At 37.6% G+C, this 22,710-nt stretch overlaps 1 protein-coding gene across 3 annotated transcripts in view; it reads left to right on the forward strand.

Annotated features, from left to right (window-relative positions):
* Window positions 1–22,710, forward strand: part of BANP (BTG3 associated nuclear protein) — a 137,394-nt gene that overhangs the window by 31,371 nt on the left and 83,313 nt on the right. For all 3 annotated transcript variants that reach the window (XM_057423523.1, XM_057423524.1, XM_057423525.1), the window contains exon 6: window positions 6,812–7,051. In XM_057423523.1, coding sequence (XP_057279506.1) covers window positions 6,812–7,051 — 240 coding nt within the window. The remainder of the gene's footprint in view (window positions 1–6,811; window positions 7,052–22,710) is intronic.

Genomic DNA, 22,710 nt, shown 5'->3' on the forward strand with positions numbered 1-22,710 from the left:
TCTTTTTCTGTACTTAGTATTTTCTGCAACCCTTGGTTCTGATGTGTGTTACACTCCTGGATTTATAGGAAGTGATCAAAAAGTGTGGCTGTTGCTTACTTGTGTTTTCTCATTTGTTGGGTAAACTGCTTGGAATTCATGGAGAAAAGATCGTGCTTCATTCATAAAGAGCTCTTTCTTGGCAAGTCTGGAGCTTGCAGTAAATAATAGTTTCAGTATTTTGCATTGTTAAGTACTGTTTTACTAAGAAATGTGTGCAAACAGCAGAAAGTAAAGAACAGATAATATCCAAATATACTTAATAATCTTTTTTGATTAATTAGTTTTGCTGTGATCAGGCAGTTTGTGCATCCTCTGAGGTGTTGAATTTCATTTTGAAAAACTTTGCAAGAACTTGCTCTTCAAACTTTTACATTAGAGTATGGGTAAAACCAGAATTTGCTTTTTGGAAATTTTGCAGCTTATATACAGGAAAAAATACTAACTTAAGCAGCTGCTTCAGTTTAGTTCCACAAAGCTCAAATGTTGAATACTTTGAATACAGTTCAACTAATGAATAGGCCATCAAAGATCATTCTGTTCTTGCACACTTCTGTAAGAGATCTGATGAGAGCATTATTGTGCTTAATATTAGATATTGCTTTCAAGAGACAAGGAGCTTCAAGATGTAAGGTATATTATAAAAATACTGTTCTCACACATATTCAGTATATGGTAGCATTTAAAGTGTTTAATCTGTGACTTATTGTACAAACAAGAGGAGCATCTGTTCCTAAAACATTAATGCACATTGTGTTATCCTTTTAAAGTTTCACAATAGAGTTACTGTCCTATTTTCAATATGGAAGAGAAAAAAAAGCCAGACCTCTCATCTTTGTGGTCTAAGAACGTCCCATTCAGCATTACTGTGTTGCTTTAAAAGCAGATATTTTTGACAGCGTCTATGCCAAAGCCAAGACTTTGAAATTATGAAGAAAGAAACACACTGTCCTTAGTACAAGTACATCCCAAGCTCCATGAAAGCTGTTTTTAAGCGATACAAATAAAATGGCAAGATCCCCTGACTTGGAATTGATTCAGTGAACTTTGCACTTGATACACGGTGTTGGAACCAATTAGGATAGTTTTGTATCGTATCTGCTTTCTCTGCATTCCTTTTGCTTCATTTTAAGACTAAAAATACAGAACTGGAAATGTAAATATGTATTTTTTGAGAAGATAAGGGAAAAATGATCTACATAGCATGTTAATTAAAGGGTGAATGGTATTTTTGCTAAGAAGATTGTTTAGTCACATATTGTCTCTTCAACTTTGCATCTGAAACAGTCATTTTACAATAGTAGTATTAAATTGTGCTCAGGATTTGCTTTCCAAATGTCGAATCCAAGCACCTACTTGTACGTGGCCCAGACTTATCCATCCACAAGATTTTCCAGTTCACTGTAAGATCAAATCTCACATGTTATGTGATGATTTGCAGCACTTTGCTTTTCCTGCCAAGCTCCTTATGACCAGATAGAGACAGCAAGAAATGAACTTTTAAATAGAACCTTTTTGTACCTGAAAAAAATACTGTATGTATCTGATGTGAAGACAATGATGAGACTTCAAGAGCTTCAGTGACTTGTTAAAGACAGAGGGAACTACGGAAATTGATGTATTTTATGTTTTTAAGTACTGAGAGTAAACAAATGAAGGACGGTTTCTTCCAGGTATCTGTCAGAGTGATCTTTGGAATTGACAGTCTGGTCCACTGTGTAAAGATAACTATAGCAAAGAGGCAATAAACAAGAAAGTGGGCAAAACCCAAATTAGAAATCTGGTGTTTTCTGACATGAAACACCTTTCCTAAGGGTTTTAAAACTCCACATACTCAAATTTTCTCAACTTTATCTGATTTTTTTTTTTTTTTTGCAGATCATTTTAAATTACAGATATTCACATAGTCCTCATTTTCTACTCTGTTGAATAAATTCCTTGGCCTTTCATGAGTCATAAAATAAGTGTCTTTTTATCTCATGGATTTAACCACGTACAGAAGCTGAAGCCTTATTTTTAACAAGCAAGGAATCTCACTTATGTTATGCTGAGACTTCTATGCACACCATAGTATTTGCCGAGACAAGTTTGCTTTGGTAGTGCGTGCCCACGTATGGCTCTTTGCCCTGTGTGTTGTCCGTCAGACAGCTGAAGAAACCATGAGTGCAGGATATGTATTCAAAGTATCTTGGATAGTGTGATGGTCCCCTAACCACAGGGGCTTAGAAGTTAGCTGAAACTGTGTCTCTGTTAGCCAAATCCTTTGTGCTGTATGGAAGATCATACCTGGAACATGAGGTTCTTCAGGCTGTCTCTTTTTATTTAATATATTGCAAATTAAACCTTTTTCTCCCTTCAGAATAGTCAGGCATAAAACTCCAGTTCTGTGTCAGTGTCTAATGTTCATGGATATGTGTGTGGATGTTGTAAGCTTCCTTTGGCCAGGACTCCTTAACTGCTTTTTACAGCGGGAAAAGGTTTTGTTGAACATGGCTTTAAACTAGTTCTTCAATCAGTTTTAGCACCAGCTTTAAGTCACGTTGCTAGATTTGTAGGTTAACATACAGCGTGGTTATCACTCTGTTCCTTATGTTTGATGATGGTCAGTTAATGAAGTCAGCGGTCTGTAGTCTCGGTCACTACCCCTGTGAACCTCTGCAGGGGCAAAGGGCTCTGGCTAATTGACAGGCGTTTATTTAAAAAGATGATGGTAAATCTTCTACACATCAGCCAAAATATTGTTTAATTTTTCTAGAAATGGGTGTTTGTTTTTGTAGGCTAGGATTTGGGGGGTTTGGGTTGGGTTTTTTTCTTTGTTTTTAAGGGTGAGTCACCTTTCTGCCATTGTTCTCTAGCTCTGTTGTTTTTCTCTGCTGCAAATGCCAGATTTGCCCTCAGCTTTGTTAGTAAAATAGACTACTTGGAATAATGCAGATTGTTAATTCAAGTGTTTATATGGGCAGGTGTTTCCTTTTGTTCTCCCTTCTTAAAGGAGTGACTAATAGCACCTATTGAGAGAGCAGAGCCTGGCTTTCCTTCTGTCTTACAGTTAATGCTCACATGTCAGACTAGGGAGTGTATCCCAATGGAAAAATGTGAGTAACAGTCATGCAGTCATGTGTCTGTCATCCCCCTGGTCAGGAAAACATGTACATGTCCAGAGTGAGTCTGAAAGCCGTGGCAGCTCTTGTCTAGTTTTTGTTCTCTTGACATAGTTTTTCTTGATACTACCCTTCAAGCTTCCATAGAAAGGCTTGTTTGCATAGCAGCCCAGCCACCTCTCCTCTCATGTGTCCCTGCTGAAGCAGAGGAATGGTCAGCTGTGTGGTGAGATAAAAGAAATGGACTTAATACAGTAAAAAAAGATTTGAAAACAGCATTGAAAGGTGGACTACTTCTGGATTCGGGAGAATGGAGATAAAGGCAAATTTTCTGACCTTAAAAAAAAATTAATCTGTCATTAAAGTGAGCTTCTGCATAGAGAGAAGAAATTAGATAAAAATGTCAGGACTTGTAACAGGGAAGTAGAAATTATCAAGAGCCACTTCTCTGATGATATAATATTAGGTGTAAAGAAAGGCAAAGAAGTACCTTTCCACATAGCACTCAAAATGCAGCAAGGCCATTAGGAAAATCAATTAAAGAAAAATACTGCAGGGCTAAACAAGAAAGGTGTGTGATTAACTGAGTTACAGGTGAGCATGTGCATTATGCTTCATTGTTTGTAAGTGTGCTCTTCAGCTGCATTCTTCCTCCCCAGTGCTTCACATGGTGGTTGTGTTTTGGTAGCGTTTAAGAATAGAAGAAGCTGTGTGTGGTTGTGCAGTGCCTAGTAGAGTTCTGACTCTGTGTCTGGCTATTACACTGTATGTCCTAAATAACCCAACTCATCTAGGTTCTATCTAGATATAATGTATAATGCCTGATAATACATGTAATAAGAGGCTGTTTGAGTGCACAGAACTTAAATGATGAAGCTTTAATCAATAGTGTTAACGTACTTAATTATTCAGAGAGAACTTCCACCAAATTCTCAGTCTTTCTGTCTCCTTACTTAGTCTTTCTCCTGGACCACTTCTTCAGAGTAGTTTTGCCTTAGTCATAACTAGCACTGTATTTCCTCTTTTCACCAGGCTTCTGGTGTGCCATTCTCATGGTATTTGCTCTATGCAGAGTGCTAGGTATATTGATAGGATGGTAGGAATTCTTCTTATATGCAGTAAGGAATAGTTTAGCTTTTGTGCCCTCAAGTAGCTGCAACAAAACAGAGTCAGAGTTAACTTCAGTCATGCAAGTTCCACTTCATGCAAAATGATTATAAAGCAGATTCCCTTTCTGTTGAAGCTTTTAGAACAGGAGGAAAATGCAAGAGATAATTTAATGTGGGGCTTGTCTTCATAGGTCAGAATAACAAGATAGTGTCTTTTTTTCCAGGCTGTTAGCAATAAAAGAACAGTTTCATGTAGCAGAAACAGTATGTTCTGAACTGCATGCCAGTGAAGAGGAGGGGAAAAAACCTGTTATTTAGCAAAGTGAAAAGAATCTTTATAGTTCGTATAGGTTGATAGCATTTGTTAAACAAGCCTGCAAGTCAAAGGTGGTCTGTAAGTAGTAACAGCTCTTACATCTGATAGTAGCTGTGAAATGTGAGGAAGTAACGTTTTGCTAGGATATAGAATCATTTACTCAGACTTCCTAGAATTTCTTTGCCAAACTTCCACATTTATGTCAAGATATTTTTGCTTTGACAGCTCTTCCCAGATTTTTATAAAACAGTCAATTTATCTTCAAGAACAGACTGTTGTTTTCCCTGATAATGTTAACCAGACTTGTGGTGAGGCCAGACACAGTGGCATTCCAAACAAGTCATAATTAATCCAAACCACCTTATTTTTCAGATGGCACCTGGTACTGTGAGCAGAAAACAGCCAGTGTGCCCTGTTATCTAGTTCAGGATGAAAAGGTTCAAATAAAATATGTATTTAAAAATTGCAAGTGTATAAAAATATATTCTGAACAGAGCATTAAGTTCTGATTGCAACAGAAAAGTTTGAGGGACTAGCTGCCACATTCATCAGCAATAAATATATTTCCTTACAAATTATTGTAGTTGATAATCTGATATTTATAATGATATCAGGATTGCATAATCTAACATTTGCTTCATACTGTTTTTAATCTTTGTAGTAAACTTACATCTGACATGTGGTATGACTCAATCCAAAGGTCATGTTGAAAAGTGTTTTTTAGTGTTTTAGTTGCTTTTATGTTATGTTTTATTGCATACTCTTGGCTTGTACTCTGGTGAAATGCAGGCTGCTTAACCTGTGCCAGTACTTGGAAATAAAGATGCTGCTTGCAGAAGGTCATGTTAAATGTGCAAAGGATATGCTCATCTGTCTGAACTCTGTCGCCCCATTTCGTGACTAGAAGGGTTACGAAAAACAAGGATTTGTGACTCTGTATATACCATAAAACTCTTCTTTAAAGGCATTTATCGGAAGATAAACTATGTAGTTGAATTACTTTTTTGCATTTTTACCATTCTGAAGGTGTGTGAAGCAACAATGAAACATGATAAAGCTCTAGTGTGAGAGGACCAAGTGACTCCTGTCAGGAAGCTTTGTTTTACTCCACAAAGTTGAGCAAACATAGAAATCAAATCCAAATGGTCTGCATCAGTGAGCATTGAAATAGGAGTGGAATGTTGTTCTATCCAGTTCCTGTAGCATTGTCAAGATTTGTACTGGGAATTCTGTTTTTTATCTGGAATGAGAGTCTCATCCCAGGTCCTGTGTTGGATCCATCACTTCCGTAGCGAATGGTCATCCTTATGAACTCCAGTTCTAGTTTCTGGTTAGTCTGGAAGTCACCAACTTTTGGCATTATAAGCAAGAATTGATTTCAGCCGAGGGCTTAGTATTCTTCTTAAAAAGAATGGTTCTTTTTCCTGCCAAACTGAGAGGCTGGGGGGGGGAACAGAAATCAAAAAAGCTATTTATATATAAATGTGTGTTTATGCACAAGAGAAGTTGGGGGCTAGTAACCATGTGCTTGAATAGAAGATGCACTTGGCAGATGATTAGTGATTGATCTGTTATCTTTGTGCTGGGCCCTCTTCCTTGGTAAACTGGTTGTTCAGGAAATAATACAAATTACTGGCCAGTAAATTTGAAGACAGACCATAGTTTTGATCAGGCTCTCTGGCTACATTTGAATGATTGCTTGAAATACTATTTTAAACTCATTAAATGAGGTACTGCTCATTATTGACTATCAGTTAAATTCTTAAATTTATCGTCTGGCTTAGACTTACTTTGATCTGATGCTTTTTGGGGAAAATGTAGTTCAAAGGTTCTAGATTGCTGAGGTTAGCTGTACTTGAAGAATATTATGGAGTTGCAGTAATCTTCATTTTTAGAGGATGACTAACTTGATGAATGAGAATGCTGTGAGTAGAGTGTGTTCTTTCAGCTGCTGGCCTCTAGTAAGACACACTTTAAAATGAATATGAGAGCGAATTAGACATCTGACTAATTGCACCATGTAGGCCAGAGCAACTGGCAACAATTCTGGTCACCATTGGTGGGAATTTGAGGGTATCTGTAGCCAATCTTGTGATCCTATTAGTCATGCTAAATTTTAAAGAGGCTCATGGAGACTATGAAGAAAACTGGAATTCCTCATGATAACTTAAGAAATGCTGACTGTAACTTGAGCTCGCCTGTTTCATTCTGTGCCACATTAGAATTTGCACAATCTCTGTTTTTAGAGGATTACCCCAATGGGACATGGCTTGGAGATGAAAATAACCCTGAGATGCGGGTGCGTTGCCCTATCACGCCTGCTGACATGCTGCACATCAGCACGAACTGCCGTACAGCCGAGAAGATGGCGTTGACTTTGCTTGATTATCTCTTCCATCGGGAAATTCAGGCCATTTCCAACCTCTCAGGCCAGGGGAAGCATGGGAAGAAGCAACTTGATCCTCTCATGATTTATGGAATTCGCTGTGAGTATGATACTGAAACCTTTGAATTTATCCTCTGTTAATGAGTCAGAAACAGTCTGCTTACAATTAAAACTAAGTTATGGAAGAATGGGGTATGTGTTATTGTTGTCAGACAGATGTTCTGTTAGCCTTTGTTTGTGAAGGAATCCTAATGGGCTGGTTTAATTTGTTTTGTTGTGGGTATTCACCAGAGATTCCTCAATCTTGTGATCTGAATTGGAATTTCTTTGCAACTACCAGCTATGAGCACACCAAGTGTAGTAAAAACGGGATAAATAATACTTTCTCAGGTAATGGAACAAATAATGAAACAAATTACACAAATTTAAATATTATTCAAGTGTCTAAAACAGTATGGTCTTAAGTTTTTACTTCCCATTTTTGTGTATTATTTCAGAAGACTTGCTTACATGGAGAAGAAATTTGCAGTCTGTTGTAAAGCAGGGATTAAGTATCATAAAGTGTCTGGATTCATAACAGAAATGCATATGATGCGAATGTTCTTTGGTCTGCTCCAGTGTACATGGGGTTTTTGGTTATTAAACCTATTAGGGATTAATGAGCAGATACTTCTTATATTGAAGATGCATTTTTTTGTCTATTTTAAAGTAATCATGTTTTTTGAGTATGGAATATAGCAGGCATAGCCACTAGTTTTTAGTAAAAAGAAGAATCTGGACATATGCATCTTGTACATGTAGAATATAGTAGCCACTAGTTTTGAGTGAAGAATCATCTGGACATAGGAATCATGCCATTGGAGACAGCCAAGTGTTCCATGTGCTATGGTGTAAATATTTTCTGGTAAAGGAGGCAGGTGAAGGCATCTGGCACAAGTGTTACAGCTCTCATGTGATACCTTTGCTATGCATGTAAAGTGGAAATGTATTCAAATGTTAGTGTGGAATCAAGATCCTAAAAGTTACCAACTTCAGTAACTGAGCTAGTTTTTAATATACCAGTTGATCTCACTGTGAAAAGATTCTTTATAGTCGCATCTTATGTAGGTCACCAATGAATTAGTAGAGTGGGAATGATTTGTTATACTGGAGTGTTTTGCATGCAATTGCCAATTTGAAATGCTAGTTAAGGCTTAAGAACACAGCCAAAGAGAGCTTGCTTTGACTGGTGTTTGAAGAATTTGATGTTTTTATGCTTCTGTTAGGGCAATGTTAGTTACATGGAAAAAATCGAGAAGAATAGTTGACTGCTGTGCTTTCTTTATACTGAACGGAACTGAGGAAATACAGTTCTGTTGACCTGATTTTGTTCCTAATAATAGAAAAAGATAGGCAAATCTAACCCCTTCGATTTGCTGCATCAGGCCAATTTTTGTCTCATTACCTACCTGAAACAGAAGACTTTAGGCATCTACTCAACCATCTTAAATGTGTATGCTTAAGGGAGGTTGCGATTCAAGGAATTGTGAACTCCAAAGCCTGTTTATCTATCCATTGCAATATAAATGACCTCGTTCCATTGTGGTTTTTAAAACTTAGATTTTGCTTGACAGTAGTTTTTAGAAACATGAAGAAATGAATCTTGTTCCAATATTAAAGCACGTTGCTATCAGCCCTTTTCCCCATCACTTAAATCTGTGTGCACAAATCAAATGAGGGAGTTTATAACTGAGTGGGAAGAACAAGCTTTTGAAGATGTGAGTGTGGGGAAGGAATGTGCGCATGTGACTGAATGCTCAAGCTAGGGATTATGTCATTTATATGAGGCATTCTAACCATGAAGAAATGGGAATAGAGAAGTGATCCCTGCAGTTGGAAAAGGTCTGCAGTGGCAGAAATGTAACAGCAGTGGATCAGAAGCAGCAGAACTCGGAATGATGGACTGGACACAGAAACCAGTGTCTGTATCTTTGGTGTCATAAGCACAGTTCAGAAGGTTTGGGATCCAGGTATCTGAAAAATATCTTTATTTCTTCATGTTGGCTAGTGAGTTGCTTTCTTTTGGGAGCTAGTCCTTTAGAAACTGGGGGTGGTGTATGTGCCTGGAAAAAATACACTCTGTGTGAATCTGACCAGAATTTGCTTTCTTTGGGTACCTAAATGTTAATGGTTATTGGCAATGACAAAGAAACTTGTGGCAACAAATTAAGAAAATGCATGTAAACTTTGAGATGCAACAAATTTAATAGTAATGGGTCCAGAAATGATGATTTCATGTAATAACTTAATATGTTGCCATCAGTGCCAATAATCAAGTTGAAATTAAATTTGATTTCAGTAACCTTTTCATGAATTCACTATGATGTGAGTGAGCATATGGATGCCTCATAGCTTTTGAAGATGAGATTTCTGGCCATGTTCATTCCGATGGCAGAACCCCTCTTGAGGTCAGCTGTGCCACGATTTGATCCCTAGTATTTGTCAGTGAGGTACTGGGAAGAGCTCTGCTGTGCCATAGCTACTTTGCTTTCAGCTGTTTATCAGTGAAGTGTTGTTCCATAAAAGCTATCAGAACCTGGGTGCAGTGCTAGCATGGGAATGAAGTTAGGCGGTTGTCCTACCAATGTGGTTTGCTTCTGCTGGGAGCAGTAATACTTTGATGCATTATTTTAAACTTAAATGAAAAATCTAATGTCATCAGCCTTTCATTTGTCAATCATAGCTAGAAAAGCTCAAGCCAATATAAAGGATTTTATTTTTCCTTTTGTTTCAAGTTTCTTAAAGTTTGTCAGTGGAAAGATTCCTTCCTTTCTTGAAAATACCAACTAAATCTGCATTTAATAGAGAGAATATTTTGTATAATATGCAGAAAGTATCAAAAATAAAGAGATGTATTTTTATTAAAAATCTTGATATACTGAATTAGGTTTACCGCAAGAGAGATGAAAGTTTATCTTTGGAAATATAAATATTCACTTGTGGTATAAATTTGCTTGTGGAGTGGCAGTGGTATTGAGGAGAACTTTTTGGGCAAGAAACCAAAATGACTTAAACACACTATATGTCATTAAGTAGCTCATTACTTCAGTCCTACTAAAAATGTGGACATTTTCTGGTGAAATATGATATAAGAATATCCACAGTTGTAATTTTCTTTGTGTAACAGAAAATACAGGTTTAGGTCTCTTGAGTTTTTTATATCAGTCTCCACTACTGAGTTTGAAAAACCAGATTTCCAAATTCAGAATTTCACATTTATAAGAAACTTGATAGCACAAAGGATGATGTTGCATGGTGTCTTGGAAAAAATTGAGAGGGGATTTCTGAAGTTTGTAAAAATATCAATAGTTCTTTTTTAAAATAATCTAAATGAAAACAAGGCAACATCAGTTAAATGAGTTAACGTTTGTTTCATCCAGAATTCATCGCTATTGTTTAAATAGCATGGGTAAAAAAGTATTACCTGAAAATACCTTATGCTAAAGTCTGACTTTTAGCTGTACGGTAAATGATGTATATTCTGTTTCAAATGGCACAATGCTTTTTAAGATGCAATTAATAATGTAGAATAGAAAGAAATTGGTAATGAATAACTGGTGTTTCTGTTGTGTCATAATATTGCTCCCAGTAAAGATGGGGCCACTTTTCTACTGTACTAGTCGTAGGCGATGTTAATACACTTTGCTACGAGAGACAAACACAGCTACATGTCTTTAGAGGGCTGCTGAAATGAAATAAAGCTTTAGAAAATTCATTGACACGGTAGTGCTTGAGAAGGAGACCACCCACATTTGTTTAATAGGAAACACATTTGACTCCTGCTTAATTGTGTAGCATATATCAGTTAGATCAGTGTATGTATATATGTGTATATATATGCTCATGCACATAACCCAAATGTAATGTGGGCTGGTTTAAACAACTTGTAACTCGTGTCATAGAAAACCTGCGGATCATGGTAAGTCACTGCTGTTTCAGGTTCTCATTTGCTTGTAGTGAAGATTCTGATCTTAATAGGAATGCAGGATGAACAACAGATACACCATACTTCTGTTTCATCTTTCTCAATCGTTATCCTATTTTCAGTACTAGAGGAAGGAGAGCAAGTTGCTTCTCAGAGGCAAATACCTAGCTCTAATGTTTCTCACCGGTGAATCTTGTTTTATGACATACTGCACACTGCTGCCATTATGTAGAATGTTTTATTTAAATAAATACTACAGTTGGTGAAGGTGTACACTATAAATACAGAATGTATTTAGTATTTTCTGTTGTGTCTTTTTTTTTTTCATTTTCACTTAAAAACCTTTTATTGTTGTATTTTTATAAATGATACCCATTTTTCCTTTTGTGTCCTTCTTTTCTTTCCTCATCTTTGTATGCTTTTTTGTACTCTATCTCTCATCCTTTTCATTTCCTGTTTGTAATTATGGGCTTCATGTGTCTCATTTCTGAATATTGTACTAGTCACTAGCTATCACACTGTGTAATGTACACACAATGGCTTAATACAGTGTTACACACAGATGCAACAGAGATTGCTACAGGTCTTGATTAACAGTAATTGTAGACATCTATCTAGGCCTTGGATTCCATCAGGAGACTGTTGAAGAACTTTGAGAAAAATGAAAATTTTTTCAATTTGCTTTTTTGTCCTATCTCTCGAGCATCTCATCAGCACTAGAAATTGGTGTATTTCTGTTGTTTGGACTGTTGTAACTGCATTGCTAATTGTCATTTCAGTCCATCCCCATTGAGAAATCAGACCCAAGAATCAGTCATGCTCTGGGTACTCTGGAGGTTTGGGGGAAGAAGAACCGGGTTAGTGGCAGTGCTCAAGGTAGTAATTTGTTGAGGACCTCTCATGTTTTCTGCTTAACCCATGTTCCTGTTTCTTCGTTATGTATAACGTTAATCTTCCAAGCTGTAGTAGTCTAAAAGGTTGTGTGGTTTGTATCCGCATGGATGAGCTAATCTTGTGGTCCCTGGAAATACTTTTTGCCAACATTTTCTTCCCCTAGTAATAAATAACACAGGCTGTAGGTCTTTGGAAATAAAAACTCGCTTCAGCCTGTTCCTTTGAGGACTGCGGTGTTATCAGACGCTGCAGTGCATTTCCCCTCAACTGCCAGATCATGGCTTAGAGGTAGGACTGGCTTCAGTTCACAGTTTGAAGGGTTGAGGGTAGGCAAACCAGAACTGGCCTGGCTCTGCGGCATCGTGCCTGTGGCAGGTGGGGCAGTTGCAGCAGGTTCTCCTGAGCTGTGTGCTATTCAAAACCTCTGCTCTGAGTCTTAGCCAGTGAACCTCCTCTACCTGACAGGTCCAGATGAGTTGCATTGTGGTTCATGCTGAAGTCCATGAGTGGTGGTTGTTATTAGGTACAGAACTTGGGAAGAGAGAAGGGAGAGTAAGAAGCAGTGTTGAACTAGTTCATGCTCAAGAAGAGCATGTCTTTAAATGGAAAGAAGTGAAAGAAAGCATTTCTGTTGTGGTTTTCTCGTATTCAGAAAGCATGAGTGGGGTTTTTTTTCTGTGGCACCCTTGGGAAAAGCCTTGTGATGCAGCAGTACTGCTTTTTCAAACATGTTGTCTTCCTCAGAGTGGCGAAAGTCTGGCTTCAGTTCCAGATAGCTGCTTCTTTGTGAATCAATTAAATGCTGCCACATGGAGGGAAGTGATAACCTCTTTTGAGGCTAGGCAAGAAGATAATATGAGAACCCATTGAGTTTATCTCGGCACTGCAGTTCTCATAAATGGCATCAATGCTGGCACTTGCTTACTGACTTTATGTAAGTGCTGTAATTTAATGCTGGCTGTTGTTTTCTTCTTTCCTGAGCACTTCTGTTTATTTCAATTACTGTCCTGGCCGGTTACTGTTTAATAAACTAGAGAAAAAAAACAAAGGCAGCAATTTGGGGAAATAAAATAAATTATTGGCAATGTGTTTTCTCTCTCCTTCTCACACTTCTCTTTTTGTCCTTGCATCATACAAGTGATGACTTTAATTTTCCACTCTTGAATGTAAGCAGCTGCTTAGGCTGTCAGTTGCAACTGTGATTGCATGTAACTTGATTGTGAATGATGTGCTTTCAAGTGTTTGTGAGTTCATAGGCTCTGCAGAAAGAAGAAAACTGATGCATTAGGTCACTTGGATCATCTCTTTCCAGCCAATGCACAATTGTTACATCCTGTCAATACTTTTCTGCTTTGTCTGGACTCATTTAAAGTATGTGCTGAAGTGCGCTGGTCCTCACTTCTCGAGAGGCAGCTAAAACCAGTCAGATAAGTCTGTAAGCATAAATGCAGTTTTCTCAGGGACTTTAAATGTTGCTTGGGGGATGTATGATGAAAAGAGGGGTGAGTTCTGTAGCTTGTAAGGACAACGTGCTCAATGGGAAAGTTACTGCTAAAAAAAAGATAACTTAGTTGGACAAGTGCTGTTTTTTTTTTCTAGTGAAAATCAAGGGAGTCTTGTGTGGATTTCAGAAGTCATTACATATTCCTGTATTAGCAAGCCCCAAACCCTGATATCAGCAAGAAGTATTGGATGGACAGTTTATATTCAATGTGTTGAGTGTGATGTCCAAGGTTCATCTTTATCAATACTGAAGATTTATCCAAGCTATAAAGCTGTAAGTGAAATAGAGGACTTTTTGTATCACTGTTATACTAATTACTGTTTTCTTTGGGCTCTATACATGGAACTTCTCCAGTGTTATGACTGTCTGCAGGGTAGTTACTTCAATGTGCACTGCTGGTGTCCCTTTAGGGCTGAATTCAGAAGACGCAGAGTGTGCTTTACTCTCAACATCTGTAGAGGAGGCTGGTGGTAACCCAGAATCACTCGGGCTCAGTTCCTGCATAAATAAAATATCCTAATGAACTTTCAATGGACTCCAGACAAGAAATATTTTCTTTACTATTGAAGGCTTATGAATGACAAAATTGAACTTTAGCTGTGTGGTTTTCAGAAGACGTGAAGAGCCTAGGAAAGTATTTGATCCCTTCTGAGAGGGATCCCTTTCTGAGAGGAAAAGCAGCTCAGCCACCAAACAGAGATTGATCGACGCAGCAATAACGTACATTCGTCTGGAAAACGCATTGTTGCATGCAAGGGGAGCTGTGATTTCGCAAAATCTCATAAACGGAATTCCAGAAAGTTGCATAGCTTTTCCTTTCCTGGCTTTGAACTTTCTTTTCTTCATTTCACAAGGGTTAAAGAGCGAAGTGAGGAGAAGCCTCGAGCTGACTGCAAGTAAAACGTAAATAAATTCCCGCAGCGTTCAGGTTTCTGTCGTGCCAGTCCTTTCCAAACCCACAAGCTCCTTCGGAAGGGGAGAAATCTTCGTTGTTGATTCATAAGTGAGTTTTTCTTGGCGGCACGTGTGGTGGCGTTTGCCATCCAGATGGGCTCCCGAGGCTCTGCGGCGAGGGCTTATGTAACGGGATGTCTCGGGAAGGGGGTGGTTAAAGCAACAACCCTCCTTTTTCCATCGGCCCTGCCGCTGGTTCTGTCAGATCGCATTGTGCTGCTCTGCAAAAGACAAACAGCTGTTTAATCAACTTCGCTGTAAGGCTGTGGCTATCAAAAATGACCTGATGTGTGGTTATTGGCAGTGGCTCCTCAAAATCAGAAATGCTTATTTTGATCGAGAGTTATTGCTTCCATTTAGGTGATTCCATTTGTTTTGAGTATCAGACTTTGATTTCAAACAGTAAGTTGATCCTTTGGCAATAAACACATCATATAGTTAGGTATGTTCCATTCCAAAACAGATAAAACTTATGGAATTGTTTCTCCCAGTGAGCAAAAGGAATAGCAAGATCTTTGCATGCTGACGGTGATCGTAAATGAACACTCTGACATTTTGAATGTGTAAAACTAAAACGTAAATTTAACAGAAAACCTGAGAGCATGATATACTCTAAGTGCATTTTTATTATGCAGAAATAAGGTAATAGTTACTACGTGTCCATTAGGTATTTAATTTGAAAGGAGAATGTTAGTGGTTGGGTAAGTCAAAAAAGCATTGGAGTCTTTAGGTCCTAATCTTTGTGAAAAGCCATTTCAGCTGAAAATGCTTGTGCAGTCTCTGTGGAATGCTGCCACTGCAATTCTTAGCAGTACAGCTATAGCTATATGAAGTATGCAATTTTGCTTTCATATGGAGACCCAAATGTTGCAGGAATAAATATATTTGGGGAGGAAATGAAATGTAGATCTTCTTTTTTTTCAGGGTATCTTGTTTTTATAAATCTTTGAATTTATGCAAGTTTTTTTTTTTTTTTAGAGTAAGCAATGTGTTTTGTTTTAAAAATGGGGGAAAAATAGAAGCAAATGTATGTCATTGTCCAGCATCATTGTGGTGGAGTACTTCTCATGTAACCTGTGAACTGTAGCAACCTGTGAACTGTACTTCTCATGTAACCTGTGAACTGTAGTAGATGGCATGAAAACTTTTCCATTCTGGATTATAAAACCTCTGATTTGGTCTAGAATCCCTTTCTCATGGAGTTGATTTGATTAATAATTTAATAAGTTAGACAATGTTTTTGTTAATTAGGTTCTAGTTGTTAAACAGTTACATTTATGCAGGTGTTGATACTCTGTCAGCATCAGAGAAATGTGATCAAAAGACCCCTACAGGAACTGGTATAACACGCCGTGTGGAGCTTACTTCAATTGCAGTATATAACCAGGAACATGAAAAAAACTCTATTTTTGCAGTGATTAATTCAGTTGCTTCCATTTTACAGCACATCCCTGGTTCTGCAGTCCTGCTAACCTTTTGTAGCACTTGGCGTGTGCTGCAGGAGAGCTGGATATTGAGCAAACAAGCATACACATGCACCGATCAAAATGCTGTTGATTCTTGCCAGAATGGTAAAATTGAGGTTCCACTAGATGGCATTATTTGCATGGTTTTGGCTGTCTCTTATCAAAATAAACCAGGTTCTGCTCTTGGTGAAATAGATAAAAATAGACTGGGTATTTTTTGCAGCAAGGTGGTAAGGTGTGTCTGAATATAGGAGCTTTTCTGCTTTAGAAGAGGTTACATTGGTGGAATTAGGGGATTCTAGATACTGATTAATTTTGTTTTGGTTTTAAAAGTTCTGGTAGGGTCCTATAGACCTGCATGGGTCCTTTTAATTTGTAGAGCAAGAACATTTAAACTAGTTTTTTAATTTTATGTTACCTCTGGTTCTGTGATTTGTTAAAAATGAAATGTTCAGGCAAATATTCTAAATAAATATTAATAAAAATGAAATATTTGGACAGAAAGCATTTAATAAAATTAAATGTTAAATAGTCTGATAATTGGAAGGTGATTATTGTTTCTTTTGAGGAACAGTACGTTGCCGGAATGAATTCTCAGCCAGATCTTCATATAACCATCCAGAAAGTGCTTACTTACATAGCATTTGGTTTCAAAATGCTTTAAATCTTTTAAAATGTAAGGCATTCTATCTGTGTTTTACAGAGAGCAAGAACAGAGAAGGTGATACCTCATGTCTTTGGGGTTGTACTGTTTTCTCATAACTCTTTTTTAAGACCCCCAACAAACAAAAAACTCTCTGGATCTTGGAGCCCATTTATATTACCCGAAGCAGAACGATTTTTGTAGCAATCCCTTGTGAAAGGTGAATGCTCTCTTGGAGCAGGCCTTTGATCTGGTATGCTTGAGACAAATGTGAAAAATAAACGTGATTCCAGCCATCTGTCTGCATCCGTCAGATCCTCAGATGTTCAGCTTCAGCTCGACAGAGGAAGCTGTAACAACTGAAGCACTGAATAATTCACTTTCACTTTAATCTGTTGAGACACGAGCCTCTATGTACAAAGACCTTTTATGCTGCCTGGTAGATATTTAAAACAAGATCATTTCTGAACTGTTTCCTCAACACAATAGAGTAATTTGACATTATTGAGGAACACTTTCTTGCCTGGTTTGATGTTCTATTTGTATAGTATTGTTGTCAGCAGATTGCCTAAACAGTGTAAGACGTACTAGAAAGGAGATTTTTATTCTATAGCGTGCGTGAGTGATAGGATGTTGCCTTAATCTACCCCAATGTTGGGCAATCCATAGTAGCCATAATTTGGGACAGTTGGTGTCTTGGTGGTAATTCTAACACTGGTGTGACTGGGATTGTGGGGCTTGGGAAGGATGCTATAGGCTGCTGTCACTTCAGTCTGCAGAAATCTGTCTGCAGTCTCTCTTCTATTCCAGTTATCTTGTAAAAGGTATAAAAATACCGTGTTTAGAGTTTGGGTCCTGAAAGTGCTGACAAGTATTAATAAAACACTCACATCATGATGTCATCTGGAGCTGGGGAAATTATGCAGTATGAACAATCCACTCCTGGGTAAAGCATATTTTAGTGTCCCTAAAGTTAGTCTTTACTCCCTAAGTCATCTAATCGCAGGCTCACACTGGGGACTACAGGCTTTGTGGATATTTTTCACATATGGAGGGTTTCCTCAAACACATTTAGCTTTTTCAGTTGTGTTCTTAATGGTATTTCTGAATTTCCTTACTCTCTTCTAATGACAGATTTGATTTTCATAGTGTAGGTATACGATTCCTAGGCATTCATTGTAAAGCAGTTCTAAAGTTAGCAATTCTGTCATAAAGTTACATAAGTAAGACTCCTCATGATCTCTAGTATACAGTTGAATTCTTACTATCCAAGTAGAAAGAGATTTGATTAACATGGAATTTTGAGGTTTATGTATTATTATAAATTAATTGAAGAGGACAATAAAATAATCTGTTTTCTATGGAATCTTACTTGCAGAAACCTTCTTTAACCATCAGTCCTTTGCCTATAGAAACAGGGCATTTCTTTTCTTTAAAATCTGACAATTGAAAATTTCCTAAAAAGAAAAAAAAAAAACAAAAAACCACCAAAAACTCAGACTTTGTGAACATTTTATAGTGTTTGATTTTTCTATTTGGCTGTTTAAAATATTCTGGTTTCCAACACAGGTTTAGGAAACCCTTCTTTAGGTATGTATAGTAGGATAGGATTTCAGTTGTATTTGAGGCTGTTCATCAGTACCCTCTGAGTACATTTGTACTACAACATGTTCACACTCCAGTCCCCACTAGTCTATAAATTTATAGCTGTTTGAAAGGTATGAATGTATTAGTTAAGCAAAGGAATTGTAGAAATAAAATGGAAAACAGAGTAATTGCTTGGTAGCTGCATTTTTCTTCCCTCCTCCCTCCCTCTGAGTTTTTAACATCTCACCTTTCCCCCCCATCTCTGTTTGGATGCTGTTTAGCCTGTGGATGAGAACAGTGTTATGGAAAGTAGTTATCTGGTGACATGATTGATGTTTGTAGGCATGTGATGTTCAAGAAGCTGCCAAGGTTCTGCCAAACCACCAGCTATAAGGGGCAAGTTTTCCTTGTCTGAGGACGATGTTGCCCTTGCCTTCCTGCATCATTTTGTCCAACCCTGAAACACTTTGGAGTTGTGGAGGGGGAAACTGCCTTCCAGCTGTGGAGCTCATCCCCCTCCCCAGCTGTCAAATGAGTAAACAATTACTGTTAAAAATTGTTTCAATATGCTCAATGTATGAGCGTAATTATGTTTGAAGAATTGAAGCCTGAAGGCGCAAGATGTAACTTCAGAGGTGCTTAATTTTTTCCTCCGCTGTTCCAATGTTTAGTACAGCAGATTTTGTTGTCATATGCTATTCGTTTAATAAAAAGAACTCCAAATGTATGACCCTTATGTGAAAAAATGTGTTTTGTTAGCCAAACCCCCAAATAATCGCCCCTCTTCATGATTCTGTGCAGGCACAATCTGAAGCCCTTGTTTTTTTGTATTATCCATCATATTCTTGTCAATTAAAAAAAAGATTCTGTTCATCAGCTTAATCACTTGAATTTGGAGTAGGACATCCTTTTCCTTTTTATGTATATTTAAAAAATTACGTTGAATTTGGAAATGGAAGGAACAGTTAACCAAATCTGTTTGGATTACATGTTTAATGTAAATACGTATTTTATGCATGTGGTAATTAGATTTTTCTGTCAGTAACACTTTCCCTAACATTCCAAAATGTAACAGCAACAGAAGCAAAGTCGGTGCCATCTCAGCATAAAGGGCAGCAAAGGAACTTTGCCAAGCCTGCAAACATAATGATTTACCTTTAAATTTCCTAAGGAAATCTGGTGTTCATGAAGAATGCTGGGAAGCAGCACAACCTAGCAGTACCCGAGTGCAAGCTATTGACATACTTTTGTTTTTTAAGAGACTGATTTTGAATGCAGTATCAAGCTGGAATATTTCATGTCTGGTTTTGATCTCACAAAAGTCTTCTCTTCCTCTTAAATTTGTTCTTAATTAAATTTCTTTACAATTTAATGTTTTATGTGGATTGCTTCGTCTGCTGACTGACTTCTGACCTTTAACAAAGCGTGGATTACTTTCTCAGGAACGTTGTTTTTACAGTTTTGTGGATTTTTTTTTTTTTCTAATTAGCCCTGTTTGTTAAACAAACCCAACCCTTTTCCCCTCTATTTTATACAGTAGATGCTCCAAAAGTTTGGAAGTATGGAATTCAGGCATCTTTGCTGTGATGATCTTTGTGTTTGTACCAGATTGTCTTCACTGCATTTCCAAGCTTTATTTTGCATTGAACCATAGAAAGATTTATTTTGTGGTACACAAGAAGCGTTCTAAAACTTGGTGTGTCAGTCCTGTTATAGTTTTATAGGAACTTTGTCAAGAATGTGCTGTGTTTCTAATACAGGATGCGGAAGGGAAAACTTAGTGTGATGCACCTGTCAGCTTTTAAAGGTTTTAAAGCTGACTTCTTTAATTTTCCTGATGCACATATGCCTTCCTCCTAAGCTTTTTGCTTGATGGGATTTGAACGATGGTTCTGGCTTGTGAACCAAAGCGATTTCCCCTCCCCGTGTTTCAGAATAGTCTGTGTCTTTGGGAATTCTTTGTGCAGACCTTTTGTCTCCCAAGCCTGGTGCTAGTATGTATCTGGTCTATAGAAAGTACTCAAGCACTTGCAATTTATTAACTAAGTGAACTATTTTTAAGTTTCTGGTATGTTTTCATAAAGCTTTGTTTAGGAAGTGAGGTTTCCAAAGCAAGCAAACTTTGGACCCTCGGTGTTTAAAAACAAGCACATCCTTTGTATTGGATGTTACTGCAACCATCCATTGTCCTAAATAAAAAGACCACTAAAAACACGGTCAGGCATCCTTAGATGATCTAAATCCTTTACTTCACTTTTCTTGTATGAGTCCCTCTGTCTTCCAAAATACTGTTGTCGTTTTGCCAAAGCACTGAATTATATTGCCAAATGTATTTTTTTAAGTGTTTTATCAGCGTTATGTGCCTTATAGATACTGTGATGCTTACAAATTACAGTGCTTCATGCTGCTTTTGACTAGCAAATGTTCCGAAAAAAGTCAAGTCCCTTCTCGCAGAAGGATTTCTGTCTTTTCTAATATGGATTCCCCAAGTTAAAATGCCTCATTTGCAGAATCTTGCTTTATTGCTGCCTTTCTGACTTTGCTTGGTGTTTGACATACTCGGAATGAGACAGCTGACTGCTCTCCTGCGTGTGATCATTTATGGATAGAGAACAGAAAGTCAGCATGCTCCAGTTTTCAAATATTGTTTGCACATGTTTTGGGGATGTATCTCTGCTACAGGTAAATCCTGTTTCTGATGTTATGGTGAACTTTTTATCTGCTTAAAAAATACTGCGCTGTCGTTAGCATTAGGTTTTTCTTCAGTCATCGGTGGACTGTTATAAAATGTGGTTTCTAAAGAATAATGTTTTAGATTGTAATACCAACTGGATAGATTTGTACATCTGAAATTCATTTAACCTTTGTATCAAATACCTTTGTACTTAAAGGCTAATTTTTCATGCCTAATTTGCACGTGCAGTTACTGTGACTGAGTGGGCAGTTATGGTAAAAATCTGTGCAAACAGCAGGCCTTTCGTCTAGACCAGCTTTACACCTCCAACCACCATAACAGTGAAGTAAGAATTTCATGAATAAAGGAAAAGAAATAAGCACACCTGGGTTTGAAGATCTGTGCCTAATGTGTTTGGTTTCTCTAGCCTGCAGTCTTCTTGTCTGACTCTACCCTGTTTAGCTTGTTATTGATTTTTCCCATGCTTTCCTCTGTAGTCATGCTCTGTCCATGGAGGTAGTGGTGTCTCTATCCAGTATTTCATGGCCATTCCTTATCACATTGATTAAATGATAGCTTTTGTGATCAGTAAGTGGAAGGTCTTTTCCTGTCTTCCCTCAAGAGAGCAGTTTCTGGGATGTTTAATGCCACAATTCTGGCATTCATCATCTTTCTCAAGCACTTGTCCTGCGCGGCTTGGGTCTCCTTGTGTGCACGAGTCACTGCACCTGAGGTGTCTTTTCCCAGCTAATTTATGTTTCTTTTGCTTTCTCTTTGAATTAAGGAATAGTTCAAATTCCTAGCTAGGCTGCTTTTCTGAGAGTTTTCTCTCACCTACAGTTGATTCCTTCACGTCTCCAAACAGAGCAACATACAATGTGAAAGTCATTAGAATGTATTTATGAATGAAACACGGACACTTTTCCAAAGTCACCACAGATCATGTGGCTGTTTTATGTAGGACTACAGAAGAACTTTTGTACGCACTGACAGCTGAAATCGCATAAAGAGTTAAAGCACAACTATTTTTATTGGACACTTCTACAGACATTCATAAATGTATTTCTCTGTGTAGTGCGTATTAGCAGTAGATTACACTGAGAAATGTGGTCTCGGTATTCGCAATACAGAATGTGCTTTCCTTTTGCTGACACCTATGGAAAGGGAACTTGCACAGCAGCAGATAATTTCAGCAGATTTTCCTCCTTTACTACTCCCACTGCCTTTTTGGACACATAATGTAGGGGTTGTAAAGCAGTCTCTAAAGTAACATGCTTGCTGTTGCTTGCCAGTGAGAAATCTTGGGGCCTTTAAAGTGCTTTTGAATTAGGTTTTGGATACCAGTGTTTTCCTCCTGTATGTTCTCTACTTGCTTTCAAACTGCTTTTTGAACAGATTATAGAAAAAATTATCTGGAGCATCAGAAAATAAATGTGTTTAAAAAATTATGATGACGTAAGAGATAAAGTACTGTGCTTGACTGTGGTAGATCAGTAACCTGCAAACTGCAGTTTCTGAGGGCTCTGGGCTCATTTGTAATACAGAGGAAGTACAAAGCTCTTTCTTTGTGTGAACGTGGAATTTTGCGGCTGTAGGCTTCAAATCATTTGTCTTGATACCAAAAGGAATATACGAACCTTAAAGAGATCTTTCAAGCATAGTCATGTTGAGTAAAAGCATTTATTACAGCTTTGGAATGTTTAACTGCAGTATTGCACATCTAAATTGGGAAAGTTTATAAGTACTGAAGTTTTAGGGAACGTTATAAATGTTCACATAGTTCTGTTTTAATTCCTGGGGTCTGAACCTTTGGGTTTGCTTTTTCAAGTGTGGGTTTTTTTTCTTTTTTTGCAGCCACGTGGATTATAGATTTCTCTTAACATACAGGCAGATGCTCTCAACTGTTGATGCTTTATGCAAAATCTAAACCACTTGGAAGCTTACAATGAAATAGTAAAAGTATGTAGCAATATAAGGAGGAACCTTGAAACAGCTGACAATGCACAACGCTTCCTTCCCAGTTTTTAAAGCCTTTTGTCCAGATTTTGAAACAAGTATTTCGTGTCATACCTG

This window comes from Pezoporus wallicus, unplaced genomic scaffold (assembly GCF_028554395.1).
Source record: "Pezoporus wallicus isolate ANWC-B61680 ecotype Strahan unplaced genomic scaffold, APGP_CSIRO_Pwel_v1 contig_10160, whole genome shotgun sequence".
NCBI classification, from domain to species: Eukaryota; Metazoa; Chordata; class Aves; order Psittaciformes; family Psittacidae; genus Pezoporus; species Pezoporus wallicus.